Below are 17,480 nucleotides of genomic sequence, written 5' to 3'. Positions count from 1 at the left end.
CTGGGGCTGCCGTAGGAAGCACTGTGCAGAAGGGCTAAGGGAGACACCACATGAGAACATGGAGGCTGGGGCTGCCGTAGGAAGCACTGTGCAGAAGGGCTAAGGGAGACACCACATGAGAATGAGCTGCTGCAGACTCGCTCTCGCATTCTTCACCTCACTGCCATGCACAGATGAGCCCCAGTAGTAACATACCTACCCCAGATTGTTGGCAAAAGAAAAAAATTTATTGTCCTGTGAAATAAAATATACAAATAAAGGCTGGGGAGCAGTAGAGAAAATAAAGGAAAAACAAGGAACCCACTCTGGAGTAGGGAATTCTACCTCTGACCCTGCCCCTTGCCAGAGGAAAAGGTCTTATAAGCCTGTGATTTTAGGGGCTATTTTGTTTTCTGAGACAGGGTCTTTGAGTGGCCTGAAACTCACTGTATAGACCAGGCTGGCCTTGAGCTCATAGCTGTCAGTCTGCCCCCGCTGTGCTGGGACTAAAGGTGTGTGCCATCACGCCTGACATTTCATTTTTGAGATGAGGTCTCACTGTAGCCCAGGTTGGCATGGATCTTGAAGCAGTCCACCAGTCTTAGCCTCCACTGTGTTACGCATATAGGCATATTTTAGCGCGCCCCAAAAGCCAGTGGTTTAGCCAGGGAGGAGAATATGATTGATGCTTCTAGGACGAGTCATTTGTCAAGTGCAGGGCTCTACTGCCATCAGATGGCCTCAGAGACACCAACACAGCCTTCCCCCCCAGTCATACATAGGGACAGAGTGAGGCTGATGGGAAGGACCCCTAGAGAGATGGCTGTGACTGACTGCTCAGTGGTTCCTAACCTCAGTCAGGTCTGTGTAAAGCTCAAAAACTGAATAATGGTCATGATCCTCAGGACTTTTTTTTTTTAAGCACCAGGTGGTGGAGCTTTCAGTTTACAGTGATGTCACTTGACAACCCCTGTGGGGCTGGGTCAGCCTCGTCAATCCCGCTCTTGCTCTTCTCCGCTAGTCCCCAGCTCGAGAAGGGTCCAGAGAGGACATGGGCATAGGGAGGCCAGAGTGGCTTCGTGTTTCTGGGCAGTGGGTTCTCTTCCCAGCATCAGAGAAGGGTTTAGAATCTCTTTTCCTCAGGCTGAGAGGTTATTAGCAGCTCTTTGTTCCCGAAGTCCCACCAGGCTGTCATGTGGAACGCCATGTTGGTTAGGACAACGGTGTACTCCAGGATGGCAAAGATGGTATACACTGTTACGAGGGCACAAGGAACAGGCACAGTGAGCCTCTTGGTTTACCCTCTTAGTGACTTCTTAATCATCACATTACCAGCCCACCACAGAGACAGCCAGTACCCAAGACCACCGCCTACTACAGAAACCCCAGAAACCCAGCGCCGCTGCTCTGAGGTCACTTGGGAGCACTTCCAGATCCCAGCCTGGCCTCACCTCCAGCCTCACAGTACATGTTGTGCCTGAAGTAGACGGCCAGCGCCGAGAAGAAGGAGATGAAGTTGATGATGAAGAGCCGCTGCTTCCAGCTGTAGGACTTGCGATCCTATGGGACGGACTACTTGATCACCCTGTAGCTTGTTGGGTATATGTGGGTGGCTTTCCCTCTTAGACTCAGTTCCTAACGGCTGGGGCTTCCCTCTTGCATCCCAAAGTGGTCATGGAAGGGAGTGTAGGCAGGGGCAGCGAAAATGGTGAGCATGTCTACATCCTTGCATTTAGGGGGATAATGAAGCCAAGGGATAGTGCTATCTCTTGCCCTTCTCACTTCAGTGGGACGGAGTAGGAAAGATGCGTGGAGTTCACCCACCAAGCCAACACTTTCAGGTACAGTGGGGCAAAGAAAGGCCATACATATGGCTGGGGATTCTTACAAAGCAGTCCACTGACAGTGTTTCTAACCACCGGGCCTGGCTGCTACCCTTGATTTGGGCCCCATATCCAGCCTCTATGCATTCTCCAGTACTACTCAAATGGTTGGCCAGGACAAGTTAACCATTCTCCACTTTTCTCCAAGTCTCAGCCCAAAGCCCCCATGCCCTTTTGCTGAGTTCCAAATGGAAAGTCATTTGTCACCCATCGTTACCCACATCCTAAGGACAAATGTTCTTGATTTTCTTCTGGGCTTCCTAGTGCCCAGTAGGGGCAGACCGTACCTCCTGACTTACTGTGTGCTTCTTGGTCAGCCGCCAGAGAATGCAGGTGAGGAGCATGTAACTGAGAGATGCCGCGATAAACACAATGAAAGCATTTTCATGGATGGCTGGAAGGAGAAAGGAGGATGGACCCCACCCTCACCCTTAGGCAGGAAAGGGGGCTGCGTCCCCTTCCCGTGCCCTTCACCCCTCCCTTGTCTGGCACCCACTGAAGTCCTCGGAGGAAGAGACGTAGGTGAGCACGAGCAGCGCGAGGTTCTCCACCACGTTGAGACTGAAGTTGAGGCGGCAGAGAAGGCGGTAACCCGGACACGGAGATGCACAGCTGAGGTAGTGGTTCCAATAGGCGAAGGCCACCAAGAAGCGGGGTGCCGAGTGCAGGCCAATGCAGAAGCGCCACACGTAGCGCTGGGGAACCTCCCCACCAATGGCGGAGCTCACTGATGGCAGGTAATTGGGCACCTAAGAGAGGATATCCGGGAGTCTAGGCATCTCCTTTGCCGGTCCCACCCACCAGGAAGGCCTTCTTCCCATCTATTAAAGCCACTTCCTTTTCGTCCAACTTCTCCTGGCGCCCTCTCAAGCCTTCCACTTCTAGGTCCTGGGACTGACATGTTCATTTCCTAGTCTGTCTGGGATTAGGACAGGGTACGATTATCTCCATCTTTCTTGAGATTGGAACCTGCACGTTTGAGCAGGTGTGCATATGAGTTCAGGTTCTCCCTATGCTAATAGCTCAGGGTTGTGCCTGAATATGGCTCCGTGGGCATCCCAGGATCCCAGGTTTGAGGCCTGAAGACCAGGATGTGACTCTGTGGGCATCCCAGATCCCAGGATCCCAGGTTTGAGGCCAGAAGACCAGGATGAGTCACAGACCTCCGGACTTTATTTGGAACAGCGCCACCCTGCTGAGCTTGCTGAGCTGTTCCTCTCAACTGCTCCCCGCTCCGCTCATCCCCCTAGGCGGGTGCACTATGTGAAGAGAATGCCAGGCAGAAGAGGTGGCGCACACCTTTGATCCCAGCACACAAGAAGCAGAGGCAGGAGGAGCTCTGAGTTTGAGGCCAGCTGAATTTTCAGAACAAGTTCCAGGATAGCCAGAGCTACACAGAGAAATCCTGTCTCCAAAACAAAAAGAAAGAAAAAGAAAATGGGATCTTCTAAGCTAATATAATCTAAGAAAACGGCCTTGCTGGGCATGGTGGTGCACACCTTTAATATCAGCAGAGACAAAAACAGGTGGATCTGAGTTCTGGGCCAGCCAGGGCTACAAAAAAAGTCTGCCTCAAAAGAAAGACGAAAAGCGAATGAGCCTATCCCTCATTCTTCGTGGAGCAGCAGTCTCACTCCTTAAGCATGGTAAGAGAGGGAGCTGAAGGAGTGGAGTTCTCTGTACAGACAGGCCTGGGGATGGGGCCGGGGCCGGGGCAGGGGTGGGAAGAGGCCTCTTGCAAATCAGTGATTTGTGAGCGTTGACACACATGGACTCACGGGGGAATTGTATGACATGCAGGCCTGGAAGGCAAGAGTTGCTTTTGTAAAGGATTCCAATACCAGAAGCGTCAGTCCATAGCTCACACTTTTAGACTCAACAACAGCCAGGGTAGTGTAGAGCCCAGCAACCCAGAGACCCTGCTATGACTAATTCTGGAAGCTCCATTCCTTCCTTCCAAAGATGCTGAATGAACCTCTGGACCACTGGTCCAGTGGGCAATGCTGGAGGGACCTCCCAGGGCATGGGGCAGGCAATCCAAGGACCTCACCGCCACCTCAGCACTGCCAGAGGAAGCTGAGTGCAGAGTTCTCAGAGAAGCTGTTCTAAGAGCTGGGTCCCAATCACAACTCTGTCTTTATTATCTAGGTGACTTTGAGCAGGCCCTACACCTCTCTGAGCTCCAGCGTCTACACTGGTAATAAAATATCACCTATTTTATAGCGTGATTTGCTTAATTTTGTTTAATTAAGAGAGTCTCACTATGAAGACTCAGCTGGTCTCGTACTTGCTATGTAGACCAAGTTGGCCTTGGATTACAGAGCCCCACCTGAGAGTGCTGGCATTAAAAGCATTTACCAATATACCTGGTTGACAGAGCTTCTACAGTGTCAAGCCCACAGTGGGTATAAAAGTGATGACTTTTATAAATCAGGCTTTCATAAAAAGCCTGAGAAAAAGGCTGTGAGTCAACAGGGCTACTTGATTATAAGAAAACTGCTAACGGGAAAGGCAGCACACCAGACAGTGAAAGAAACCTTGCCATCACAGCCTCTCTCATGCCCTAAGTTGGGTGACTGAGTGCAGCCTTCCTGGAACAGTCATTCTGAAGACTACTTCCAATCTCAGCTACTTTGTGGGGACCAGGACCAGTATCTAAAGCCTACTTGGAGAACATTCAAGGTGGTAGTAGTACCTGACTGAGAAGAAGAGAAGGTTGGTGACTATCAGGCTGACTTCACAAACTTCTTTCAGATTAAAGGTGAGGCAGGACTTTAAGAGTCTGTGCCACCCACCACATACAAACACACACACATAAACCAGGTAAATATTTCTACTTCCTTCTCCAGCACATTGTTTCCCTACTTCACTAACTGTGCCTACAACAACCTCAAAAACTATCAGACACCAGATACATACAGTTCATTCCAAACATCCCCATAAGCCCAGAGCAGAAAGCACTGTGGTCAGAGAACCCCTTTCTAATAGAGAAGTTGATCAGAAACCATAGTGGGGAAGTTGTAGGAAATCCCCTAACCAGGGACTGGAAAGATAGCTCAGGAAATTTGCTGTGTGAGTTTGAGCCCTGGATATCAGGTAGAAGAACAGGCACAATGGCAGGCACAATGATTCCAGTGCTGGGGAGGCAAAGAGAGGGCGATGAAGCTCGCTGGCCGGCCAGCCTAGCCAAGTGGATATGACAACCCAAGATTGTCCTCTGGCACACACACACAGACACACACACAGACACACACTCTCTCTCTCTCTCTCTCTCTCTCTCTCTCTCTCTCTCTCTCTCTCTCTCTCTCTCTCTCCTTATCAGATTATACCATTAAAAAATAACTCTTTTGGCCTCAGGCAAAAGTCCCCACCCCCATATATACTACTGGTTATAAAAGGCTTATCTACCTTCTTATCCTCCAACCCCTTACCAGCTCGACAAAAACTCCAGCTCCTGATAACCCCTTCTCTGGTCCCCAGTAGTACAAGCCACTGGACCAGCATTCCCACTGCTCTCCCTATTCTTTTTTGGGGGTGGGGTTTCAAGATAGCATTTCTCTGTGTATATCCATCACGTTCCTAAACCTCAGTCTGTAGACCAGGCTGGCCTCCTGCCTCTGGCATGCTGGGATTAAAGGTATGTGCCACCACTGCCTGGCTTGGCCTCCCTATTCTTGATCCCTAGTCTTTCTACATTCGGAAGCTGGAAGGAAATTTTAAAGCACAGACCTGATCATGTCTCTTCTTGCTTAAAATCTTCCTAAAGCTTCCATTACCCTCAGGATCAAAAATGCACAGTTGTTAGCCTAGTATTCACAATGATCCTTTCTCACCTCTACACATCCCAGCAACAAAGTTCCCTCCTTTAGGAAAGAAACCATCTCCAGTGTCCAAGCTGGGTAAAATGTCTCCTCTGAGCCCTGGAGCCCCTGGGTTCCCCCCTCCCCCCTTTTTTTTTTTATCACAGTAAGAATCCCAATTCAATAGCAAGCAATGGCTCAGTGGTTAAGAGAGCTTGCTGCCCTCTCAAAAGACCCCAGTTCAGTTCCCAGCACCCACCCCAAGCAGTTCACAGTCCCCTGAAACTCCAGCTCCAGGGAATCTGATGCCATCTTCTGGCATCTTACCCACATATCCATACACAGACACACAAAAACAAATAAAAATATAATCTTAAAAAAAAAAAAGAAAGGAAGGAAAAGAACTCCAACTCACTACATTGTAACTATGTCTAAGAACTGTCTCCTGTGTGAACTGATGCTAAGAGCAAGTGCATCTTCATCTCCATGCCTCTGACACTCAACTTGTATTCCTGGTCCCTCAGAAAAGACCTGGGAGACTGATCTGGGAAGCAGGAAGTCCATGCTGGTTTTTAGCTAGCCTGAGTGGTCATGGGTTGTGGGGCCTAGAGCTGCCAGCAAAGAAACCAGGCTAGAAGATCACAGAACAGGGATGGTTCTCTTAATCTGATCTAAAACTACCTGTTACTTATCCTGGCTCCAATTTTTCTATCTTCCTCCTTTTCCTTCCCAATTCCTTCCCTCCCTCAGGTGCCCTCAACATCCTCTGCCCCAACTCTGTACTTTCTGTAACCCTCTCCCAGCTCTTAGAGGTGCTGGTGACTCTGCTCTGAGAGTTCCTGTCTCTAATTTCTCCATGAATTCTGACTTGTCCCACTCCCAACCCCTTTGTCACTTTCCTCTCTTTGACCTTCCACTTTTCTCCTCCTCCCGATCTTCCCTAACCAATGCCTCATAACCTGCCCCTGCCCGAGGTGCGGGGAAGCCTGGAACTCACCCCACAGTCAGTGGCCACCGTGTACTCAAAGTGGAACACCAGAGACCAGATGATGCAGAAGAAGAAGCCGAACAGGGGAAAAGTGATGACCCACCAGACAAAGGCTGTGAAGCAGAGCCGGAACACGGTCCCATCGGGGTCCAAGGGTGCAGAGAACATCCTGTAAGGAGTGGTCCAAGCAAAGCAAGGGACACAACTCGGGGCCTGGTAGGATACCTGGGTATTGGAAAGTGGAGCCTTTTCCAGAACTGGTTCAAGGAAAAGCCAGAACTTAAGTGGAAAGGATGGGGTAGGAGTGGCAGAGACAGGCATGGGCATCCTCAGGAACCGTGGCTCACTGATGCTCTAGTCCCGCCTCCTAAAGAGTCTAGACAACAACATCCTCAGGAACTGTGGCTCACTGATGCTCCAGTCCCGCCTCCTAAAGAGGGCCCCAGGGGCCTGAACACTGGAGCTGGGATGGTCTCACTCTGTCCTCACAGCAGCTGGGCAGGAACTCAAGTGGAAAAGTTATTATTCCATCACACGGCAGATGAGACAATGGCCCAGAACCATGCCAGGATCAAGTGCCTGGACTAAAGTCTTTGGTTACCAAGCAGCTCTAAACTAAGGACCCTTGGCTCGGACTAGCTAAACCTCTCGCTGACCCTGTCCGATTGCATTCCTCCTTCTCACCCATGTTCAACTAGGAACAATGAGTGTGTCCTAGGCCCGTTCCAGTAGAACTACAGGTTACCAGCCATTCCACCCCCAGGCTCTTAATGAGCCAAGCCACAGGTCCTCTGATCCTGCAGAGGACCAAACGTCTGTTCCTTTCCCTTCTGAGAGGACTACCTTATCCAATCCAAAATTTGGAGGAATATAAATAAGGTCTTTGGAACCTTCTCCCTTCAGCTTCAGCTTAGTGTACTGAGTCAAACCCAGGTTAAGCACAAGCCCAGGAAGCTGGCCTTTTCCCATTCCTTTTTCCCTTCTGGAAGAGAAGTCCCTCCCCACATGCCTATGGCCCTGACCACCATGACTTCTCCAGCTGGGCTCCCTTTTGGGGCAAGCCGGGACAAACAGAGATGGCTCTGGATTGAAAGACCTAGGACCAAATTTTCCTTGGATCCCATACTTCCTCCTACTAAGGAGTCTACCAGACTAGCTCTTCATCGGGAATGGGGTGGAATGGGAAGCTGATCAAGAAACACTTACACTGGGTGCTGAAGAATCCTGGGCTGGGATTGAGGACTCCAGTCAGACTGAAACTGCTTCAAACCAGAGGGTCCCACCCCCAGGTCCTCAGGGCCTGCCCTCCGCCCACAAAGCCAAGTTCTCCACGCCTGCCCAGGCACACAGCCTTCTCCGAATCAACAAGGCCACCTCATAAATCCCAGAACACTGTGCAACTGTAAGAAGTGATAGTGACTAAGATCGGCCCACTGGCTTTTTTGCCAGGCACGGAGGCGGAGATCTTTCTAAATATTGTGTCCAAGGGAGACAAGGGCATTTCTAGAAATGCAAAAAGAGAAAGAAGAATAAGATTTGGCTCTTTTGTTTGTTTGTTTTTGGAGACAGGTTTTCCCAGTAGCTATGGAGCCAGTCCTGGAACTCACTCTGTAGACCAGGTTGGCCTAAAACTCATAGAGATCCACCTGTCTCTGCCTCCTGAGTGCTGGGATTAAAGGTGTGCACCACCGTATGGTGGATCTGGCTCTTTTTGATTGAAACATGACTGGGAATATTTTTTTAGCTCTACCAAGAGAGCTACCTACTCCTGCATTAAGAGAACCAAGTGAGCTGGGCGGTGGTGGCGCACGCCTTTAATCCCAGCACTGGAGAGGCAGAGGCAGGCGAATCTCTGTGAGCTTGAGGCCATCCTGGTCTACAAGAGCTAGTTCCAGGACAGCTAGGGCTGTTACACAGAGAAACAGAGAGAGGACCAAGTGTCTGAAGAGATGGCTGAAGGCTAAAGCACTTGTGTTAAAGCCTGATGACCTGATATCCCCCAGATCGCATGCAAAGGTGGAGGAAGAGAATTGACTCTCAAAGTTGTCCTCTGCCACACGTGTGCCATGGGACATGCGTGCATGATTACATGTGTACACACACACAAACAGTAAATAAAAACAGAATCAGTTCCGAAAGAGTTCTAAGCAGGCCTTAATATGAGCTATCAGTGTCCAGCCTGTACCTATACAGAAACAGCTAATGGTAGCTTGGGCTGCATCATTAAAAGTCTGACAGAAATAGGAAGGAATAGTATTGCTTGTGCATTTATTTCCCAGGTTAGCTGAAGGCTTATTATCCAGACCTGGGCCCAATAAAGACAACACAGTTACCAACTGGATTAAGTCCAAGGACATATTTAGGGTTGTAAGGAGTCTACAGACCCTATCCTGGGAAGGTTTCCTGAGAAACTTAGAGCTATGCTTCTAGGACAGACTTGGGGTCTCCATTACTGTCTTTTTATCTCTGCAAGACTGATGGAAAGCCAGGAGGAAAGAGTAGTTTCATGGTTATCACAGCAGAGCCAAGGCCAGGGCAGACTTTTGGGGTGAAAAAATCTGTTAGCCAGGCATGGTAGTGCATGCCTTTAATTCCAGCACTTGGGAGGCTGAGGCAGGTGAATCTCTGTGAGTTCGGGGCCACCCTGTTCTATAGCAAGTTCTAAGCTAACCAGAGCTGTACAGTGAGACCCTGTCTCAAAAAAAATCACCCACTCCCAATCTATGCTTTATTATAAAAAAAGTGTGCTCATTCTCAGTTATTAAACCTCTGTAGCTACAGAGAAGGGAGCTCCCTGTTACTTGGGATAAGCAGAGGCAATATCATTAATGATGGTGTGTTACACTAGGTTACTTACTTTATTCCTAGGGTTGGCCCTTCCTGAGATATTCTGGATAGGAAATTCAAAGTATAAATGAAAAGCTTCAATTGTATCCGACAGAAGAGCCCCAGGGAATGGGGGTGAAATATTCCCTGGGTCACTAGGCAAGCAGCTACCCGTGCTTTCGTTCCCTAACTGGTATGCCGAGAGTGGGTAGTGGGTATCAGGTAGGCTGAGGTCACTGGACCCGTTAGCCCTCAGGGCCAGCCAGAAGGGCAGAGCAAACAGGCTACTCTGTGTAACTTATAAGCAGTAAAACCTTTAATTTTGTTTGGACTATCTGCCTTTCCCAGCTGGGAAGTCCTGCCTATTTATCCAGCGAATACTTTGTGACTCAGTGCAGGGCTTGTTCTCATGGAGATTCCAGGGTGGTGAGGAAGACAGACACAGATACAGTATGAGAGAAATGGAGGACTAACAGCAAGAAGAGCAGGCGCCTCGAAGAGGCTAGGCAAGGGGTTCTAGAGCAGGAAACACCCTGGAAAGATTTTTCAGGATGGACAGGAGTTAGGTAATGGGAACATATCTTAGCAATTACTAAGGCAGGAAATGATCCTAGACCACCTAGCTCAGTGGTGCTCACCCTTCATAATGCTGTGACCCTTTAATACAGTTCCTCATGAGGTGGTGAACACCCCCCAGCCACAAAATTATTTCGTTGCTACTCCAGAACTATAATTTTGCTACTGTTATGAATTGTAATATAAATATCTGACACGCAGGATATCTAATATGCAACCCCTGTGGGGGTCACGAGCCAGGTTGAGAACCACTAACCTAGCTACTCACTTTTCTCCTAGTCCTGTTCCTTCTATTCACTTTTTACTTGTTAGTTGGAGGGTGGAGTAAGACAGGGTTTCACTCTTTAGCCCAGGTTGACCTTGACTCCTAGTGAATCCTCCTGTTCCAGTCTCCCTACTGCTGGGATAATAGGCAGAAGCCACCGCCTTTGGCTTCCCTATCCCCTCTGATATCTCTCATCAGACTGTGTGCCCTCAATCAAGGCTCATGTCTACATATCAAAAGAAAAAATTCAAGTCCTACTGAACATACTCACCCCACACTCCCAAACAGGATCCTCTGGCAGACCTCATCTCCCCATGGAGCAGATGGTTTTCAGAAGTCTGAGGATCATAAAGGAAGCTGGCAGGGGCCTTCAACGCTCTCTCGAAGGTTAGTTAAGCTCCATGTCCAGGCTCTGCCTCACCTGGGGCCACCTCCTAACCTTACGGTCTCTTGTCCCTTCTCATTCTCTTCCTCCTCCTGTTTCCTCCCTTGGCACTCCCAGCCCGCCTTCCCATGCTGCTCTACATTAGCCTCGGAAAGGAGCAGGGCATCATCCACCTCTCTCCCTATACACATAGAAACTGAGGCTCATGTTCTGGGGCTCAGGGAGAACTGTCGGTTAGCGAATAGGAGTAGAGCAGATGTCAACACAGTCTTACCCTATTTATTCTGACATTTTATGAAGAAAGAAACTCTCAAATCTCTCTTCATAGCTCAAATGTCCTCAGAGGTATGGGGCCTACCTAGAACACATATCCATGCACATAACTAGGTCCCCACACAGACAGACCGAGTTTCTTTCACACACATAACCTTTCTCGAAGCCATTAAATACAGGCACGCCCCTCACAATCACTGACACATACATGTACAAAGACGCATTCTCACAAACATAAGCCCACAACAACATACTGAAACCTACAATGTCCTCTATTCCTGTCTTATCCTCCCAGGAAACCCTGGAGCAGGTATTGGATTCTGGGTTTTTATAACTTTGTTTTTAAGGCAGGATTTCTATATTCCTGACTGCCCTGGAATGCACCATGTAGATCAGGCTGGCCTCAGAAATTCACCTGCCTCTGCCTCCCAAGTGTTTAGATTAAAAGCGTGCACCTCTAGACCTGGTCCAGGTTCTGGGTTGGGGACTGCCCAACTTTAATGACCCCAGCTCCTAGAACCTTCATGGAAAGTAAAAGGAGCCTAATTCTTGAGACCTCAGTTTACAAGCGACCCACTACCACCCAGTAGCCCAGCATATTTGGTGGAGCCTACAGGAGAACTGGCTCATTCCGTTAATATCAAATCAGGATCTCAGAAAAGGTCCAGACGGGAGCCCTACCCCACAGTGTGTAGACGTCGTCTCCTTGAAGTGGAAGAACAGCGACCAAAGGATGCAGAAGAGAAAGGCGACGAGCGGACAGCAGACCGTGAGTAGGGCCACCATGGTGAAACGGAGTCGGACTAGGGTCCCATCCCGGTCCAGCGTCAGTGGGACCTGATACATCTTGTCAAACCTGAGGATGGAGGGCACTGTCAGGGTCCCAGACAGCAGGGCGGGGGGGCCAGTGGTAACACTACACTCCTGCACAATCCAAAACTTAGCTATGCTATATAGCAGGGAGTATGAGGAGAAACCAAAATTTTTACAGTTCCTGTCCTGTGTAGGGAAGACTGACTCAGAATCCCAAGGTAACGCTCAACTTCAGTTTCTGAGGGAAGACAATGAACTTGATCTATATTCAGATAAAACTTGAGAGAGACTGCACAGTCTTCTCCTCGACCTTCTGCCTGGCTAGACAAGCCTAGACTGCAGTAGTTGATTTAGCTAGTTTCCCACTGATTCAAGAACCAAACTTTAAAGCAACTGGTTAATAGACTGGCCTATGTCCGCCTAACCAGCCCCCAAGCCTCTGCCCCAGTCTCTCGGTTCTCACTGCTCCTCTAAGGTGCAGGGCCCTGGTTCACTTTCAGGTCCTTCCCTTCCCAGACTCTGGGATGCTATATGCAGGCACAGTGATCCAGTGTAGCAGGGACTCCATGGAAGCTGACAGAACCTCCATCCCATGATTGTTCCTGCCTGTGCCTCACGTGCTGTGAAGGGTGAAAGGCTTTGCAGAATCAGGCTTGCTGTGGATAGGCCAGAGCTGCCTGGTCAGCTTCTGGTGGCTTCTCAGTACCCAGTGCCTCCTGAGATGGGGTAAAGGTTCTTCCCTCAGACAAGAGTTTCTGCTAGGCTGTGGTGGCACACGCCTTTAGTCCCAGCATTTGAAAGCCAGAGGCAGATGGATCTCTGTGAGCTCGAGACCAGCCTGGTCTACTGAGAGAGTTCTAGGACAACCAAGGCTGTGTTACACAAAGAAGCCCTGTCTCGAGAAACAAACAAGAAAGTTTCTTTTTCTTTTTCCTTTTTTTTTTCCTTTTTGTGGTTTTTTTCGAGACAGGGTTTCTCTGTAGCTTTGGAGCCTGACCTGGAACTCACTCTTGTACACCAGGCTACTTCGAACTCACAGAGATCCGCCTGCCTCTGCTGGGATTAAAGGTGTGCGTCTGCCGGGCGGTGGTGGCGCATGCCTTTAATCCCAGCACTCGGGAGGCAGAGGCAGGCGAATCTCTGTGAGTTCGAGACCAGCCTGATCTACAGAGCTAGTTCCAGGACAGGCTCCAAAGCCACAGAGAAACCCTGTCTCGAAAAACCAAAAAAAAAAAAAAAAAAAAAAAAAAAAGTGTGCGCCACCACCGCCCAGCTGAAAGAGTTTCTAAGGTAAGACACTAAAATAGCTAAGTACACTAACAATCCTAGAGTAGAAGGGAAGCTGAAGCAGGATCCGACTCAGGATCAGTGGAGGAAGGGAGGGCTCACAAAGGGCTGTGTATTTCAACTCTGACTTTCTTCATCCCTCTCTCTCTCTGGACCAAAACTCCAGGCAGGAAGGTCAGATTAGGACCAGAGTGAGCCAAGGACAAAAGAAAACAAATACGCCGGGCATGGAGGCCAGCCTGGTCTATAGAGTGAGCTCCAGGACAGCCAGGGCTACAAAGAGAAACCCTGTCTCAAAAAACCAAAAAAAAAAAAAAAAAGAAAGAAAAGAAATACCATATAGATGAGCCAATCTGCCTGTTCCCATTGTAAAGATGGAAAAACCAAGAGGCAGGGAATCTCTTCCTCAAGGCTGAGCCTGAGGAATAATCATTCCCAGAATTTGGTGTGTTTTTTTGTTTTGGTGCCAAGCAATAGCTGGCTCCAGACACATTAAAAAAACCGGCTCTTCTGGTCTGGAGCCATGACTCTTTCCTGCCCCACCCTCAAACAGAACTCTGTTCTCCTGGCCTCCTAGCATTCTAGAAACAGGTGGACACACCTCTGCATTTTCATCTACCTTCCCAACTACCTCTCTGCCAGGCCAGAAAGGCTGCACAACCCAAATTCTTAAGACCTTCCTTCTCTTTGGGGCAATAAATATTTGGTCAAGCATCTCCCCTGCAAGTTGAAGTGGCACTGATGACCCTCCCACACCCAACATTCCCTGCACAGGGCCCTAGGTGAGAGCACTTTCCCTGACTGCATCTGACCTCCTCCTCATCCAACAGAAGACCAGACCTTACCCCAGGAAGGGATGATGAGCTGGTACAGAAAGGATAGTTGGTTCCACTTCTTGGCTTTGTGCCTGGCTTCCCTTTTAGGTGTGTGACTTGGACAAGTCACCTAACCATCCTGGGCCTGTTTCAAACTGTACAACAGAAAGAAATCACAAGGTTTAGATTACTTCTAAGGCCCCTCCAACTTGGTCCCTGCTTGGTATCTCAGGGTTAGGAGCGCACTACCTGCAGTTCTGCTACTAGACAGCTTTCGCTTCTTCACTGGTACTACTTAGTCGCTTTTACTCTATTTTAGAGTGTTAGTGTGTGTGGAAAAGGGCCTTACTATGTAGCCCAGGCTTGCTGGAAACTCACAATCCTCCTTCCTGTCTCTGTCTTCCTGTTGCTGAGATTACAGGGGTCTGAAAACTGCTTTTTTTTTAAGGAGTATCTCCACTTTGTATCCAAAAGAATCCCCACTGTATATCCTGCCAGAATCTACATTTTGAGCTCAGCACTTAATATACAATCTCTTTTAATCCTATTTATTCTAAGGGTATGTGCTGGCTGTCTTCTGGGTTCCCATTTCACAGAAGAGGAAACTGAGCCTCGAGGTGGTTAAAAACACTTACTCAAAGCCACAGGCTAGTAAATGGCAGAGCTGGGACTCAAACTAGACTATGAGGTTGCAAGGCTCCCCCACGCCTCCATCCGCAGCGCTTGGAGGGATCTTGAGCCGGAAGCCCTGCGGAGTAAAGGCAGCATTTAATCCCAACACACCTAGCCCCACTACAGAGCGGGCAATAGTCGGCTCAGTGTCTGGCCGCCTACAGTTCCCCGGGTTCCGAGTGTGTGCACAAGGCGGGCAGGCACCCACACTCCAGGCCTGTGGAGGCCGGACCTCGTGGCGGGGCTCCCCGAGTGAGGTTACCTTGTGGCCCAAACCGGCTATTCCCTTACTCACCCAAGCAGCGGTGGCTAGGGTGCCGGACGAGTAGCTAGGGGCGCAGGAACCCGGAGCCCCCGCCCGGCCCGGGGGCGAGTGAAGGGGGCGGGTCGCAGCAGCAGCACCGGCGCGAGGCGGGGCGGTGCGTCTGGGGCGGATCTTAGGGAGGAAACAGGGCCCGTAACTACACTGGCTCCTCCCCTCTTTTGGGGGCCGCGACCTCTGGCTCTCCTGATCACCTCGCGTCTCCAGAAGCCAAGCTTCTCCAGGTCTACTCTGTCCCCACTATTTTTGGCTGGGTGAGAACAGCCAGAAGGGCCCTGGACATCTGGTTTTGAGATGTTGGATAAGTCACCTTGTCTTCTTACCTCTGGCTGCATGCCATCACCTGTTGAAAGAACATAAAATTAATTCAGTGGGGTCCAAATGTCTTTCTTTCCCTAACGGGGCTCTCCAGTCTTCCACCCTCATTCTAGTCGAATTATCCATCTTTGCACTTCCGAAACATTATGCCAGTTTTGCTCCAGCCTTTCCTCCCTACGGCCGGTTACAAAATGCTGGGGAAAAAAACCCCACCAATACAACCTAGCAGGTAGTGAGAGACTTTTTAAGTCCATCCCAGAAACTTTGGCCCAAAGCTGTTCCCACCTTCTATCAGAAGAGGGCGCCCTATCCTGTCAGATGTCTCTGGAGAAGGTTAAGGGTGGAAGTTCTGCAAGACCCAGTTTAAAGGCTTTTCACAATGAAGAAGAAACCACCGCCCAGTGTTTTTTGTTTTGTTTTGTTTTAGGGTTTATTTATCTATTATGTATACATGTATCCCTGCAGGCCAGAAGAGGGCACCAGACCTCCTTTACAGGTGGTTGTGAGCTACCATGTGGTTGCTGGGAATTGAACTCTGATCCCTCTGGAAGAGCAGCCAGTGCACTTAACCTCTAAGCCATCTCTCTCCAGCCCAGTTCCCAGTGTTCTTTTCTCACTTTTTGTTTTGTTTTGTTTTCAAGACAGGGTTTCACTGTGAAACACTGCTGACTTGTCCTGAAACTCGCTCTGTAGACCAGGCTGGCCTCCGTGAGGAGATCCTCCTGTCTCTGCCTCCCGAGTGCCGGGATTAAAGACGTGCGCCACACACTTTGGTCTGGCCTGGACTAACCCATAAAGGATCATTCTGCAGTGTGGCAATTATAGCTACTGTATGGGATTGACTCTACATATTGGCATGATTTAGGCAGGGAACAGGTAATGTTCCTTCTCCGTTTTCCATTTGGTAAAGTGGGGATTTTAATCATTTCTGCCTTAGGTGAGGGTCGTCACTTAGTTGGTAGAGTGCTTGCCCAGCATGTGCCTGATCATGGGTTGGTGGCACTAAGATGTGGAGGCACAAAGAAGTCCTACACTTTTTTGTGAGGAGGGTACGTGAGTGCTGGTGGGGGTTAGAGGCCAGCTTGTGGGAGTCAGTTTCTCCTTCCACGCTTTGAGTTCCAAGGACTGAACTCGGGTTGTCAGGCTTGGTGGCAAGTGCTGTTACCACTGAGTTATCTCATCTACCCAGAGGTCTCACTGAACAAGCCATCTCACCCCACCCATAGGAGACTCTGCCTTTAAAAAAAAAAGTCTGGTGTTGGTGGCATACACCTTTAACCGCAGCACTCAGGAGGCAGAAGCATGCAGATCTCTAGTTTACAAAGTGAGTTCCAGGACTGCCAGGAATACGCACATTTTAAAAAAAAGTCTTGAAAACCTAAAAAACCAAAAACAAAAAAATTATTCACCTCATTTTATTTTTATGAAGATGAAATGAGTCAATACATATAAAGTAGAAATGTGCATAGGATATAGAGGATACCAAAACATGTCATTACTGTGGAAATTTAAGTAGGGTTTAAGTGGTGATAACTGGTTCAGAAGTTCTGCATCTGCTGCAAGTGGTCCTGGCAATCCCTAAAATGCCTACAGGAGAAATATTTGGTCCCTCATCTCTCCTTCCTTTTGGGGTAGGATAATCTCAGAGAGATGAGAAACAGAGGCTCAAATTAACTTACAAGAGCTGAATTTCATATATTAGTCTTATTGATTGATAAGACCAAGACTAAACCCTGTCTGTGACAGGTATTGGGCTGAGGAATGATGGAGGGATCCAGAGAAATTAATCTCACATCCACTCTTTGGGGCTCTAAGTCTAAGTCCTTGACTGTTCCTGTGACCGTAAATACTGGCCCCTGAGCTTGGGTCCTTCAGTTTCTAAACTACTACCAATGTCTGGCTTGAGGATCTCTGATCTTACACTTCATTCTCTTGGGACCTGTACAGTGTGACCATTTGCCTCACAGTTCTGAGTCTGTTTCTTCATCTATAAGATGGCTTAAGGGATATCTATATCACAGGCTGCTGTGAGAACAGCAGTGGCAGGTGAGTGGAAGGTATCCAATATGTGAGGGTTGTTACAACCAGACACACACACTACAGTCGGAACTCACCCTACGCCTTCTCTGACCTCAGTGGTCTAGGACTCCCTCTAAGCATATTTCTGTTCATTTGGTTCATGTAAGGAAAAGCAGATGAGAGTTTCTTACAATGTGCCAAAGGCTATAAATAGTCTTCCATTTGCTCCTCTTAATAATCTGGACAGGTGAACTTGGTG

The 17,480-nt window shown here is 49.0% G+C and overlaps 1 protein-coding gene across 10 annotated transcripts in view; it reads right to left on the bottom strand.

The window, feature by feature from the left end:
* Window positions 1–88: 88 nt before the first annotated feature.
* Window positions 89–17,480, bottom strand: part of Pgap2 (post-GPI attachment to proteins 2) — a 31,770-nt gene continuing 14,378 nt past the window's right edge. The window contains exons 1-9 of one of the 10 annotated variants that reach the window (XM_075971690.1): window positions 14,858–14,980; window positions 14,526–14,638; window positions 13,921–14,045; window positions 11,657–11,831; window positions 6,660–6,875; window positions 2,359–2,611; window positions 2,162–2,256; window positions 1,431–1,539; window positions 91–1,233 (exon numbers count right to left, since the gene is read on the bottom strand). In XM_075971690.1, coding sequence (XP_075827805.1) covers window positions 1,103–1,233; window positions 1,431–1,539; window positions 2,162–2,256; window positions 2,359–2,611; window positions 6,660–6,875; window positions 11,657–11,821 — 969 coding nt within the window. In that variant the 5' untranslated portion in view covers window positions 11,822–11,831; window positions 13,921–14,045; window positions 14,526–14,638; window positions 14,858–14,980 and the 3' untranslated portion in view covers window positions 91–1,102. Of the gene's footprint in view, window positions 1,234–1,430; window positions 1,540–2,149; window positions 2,257–2,358; window positions 2,612–6,659; window positions 6,876–11,656; window positions 11,832–13,920; window positions 14,046–14,525; window positions 14,639–14,857; window positions 14,981–15,207; window positions 15,228–17,480 lie in introns of those variants that run through there. The other 9 variants (XM_075971687.1, XM_075971686.1, XM_075971688.1 and 6 more) reach the window with 9 other exon arrangements.

Source organism: Microtus pennsylvanicus, chromosome 5 (genome assembly GCF_037038515.1).
Source record: "Microtus pennsylvanicus isolate mMicPen1 chromosome 5, mMicPen1.hap1, whole genome shotgun sequence".
NCBI lineage: Eukaryota > Metazoa > Chordata > Mammalia > Rodentia > Cricetidae > Microtus > Microtus pennsylvanicus.
This window is presented reverse-complemented; position numbering and strand designations above follow the sequence as displayed.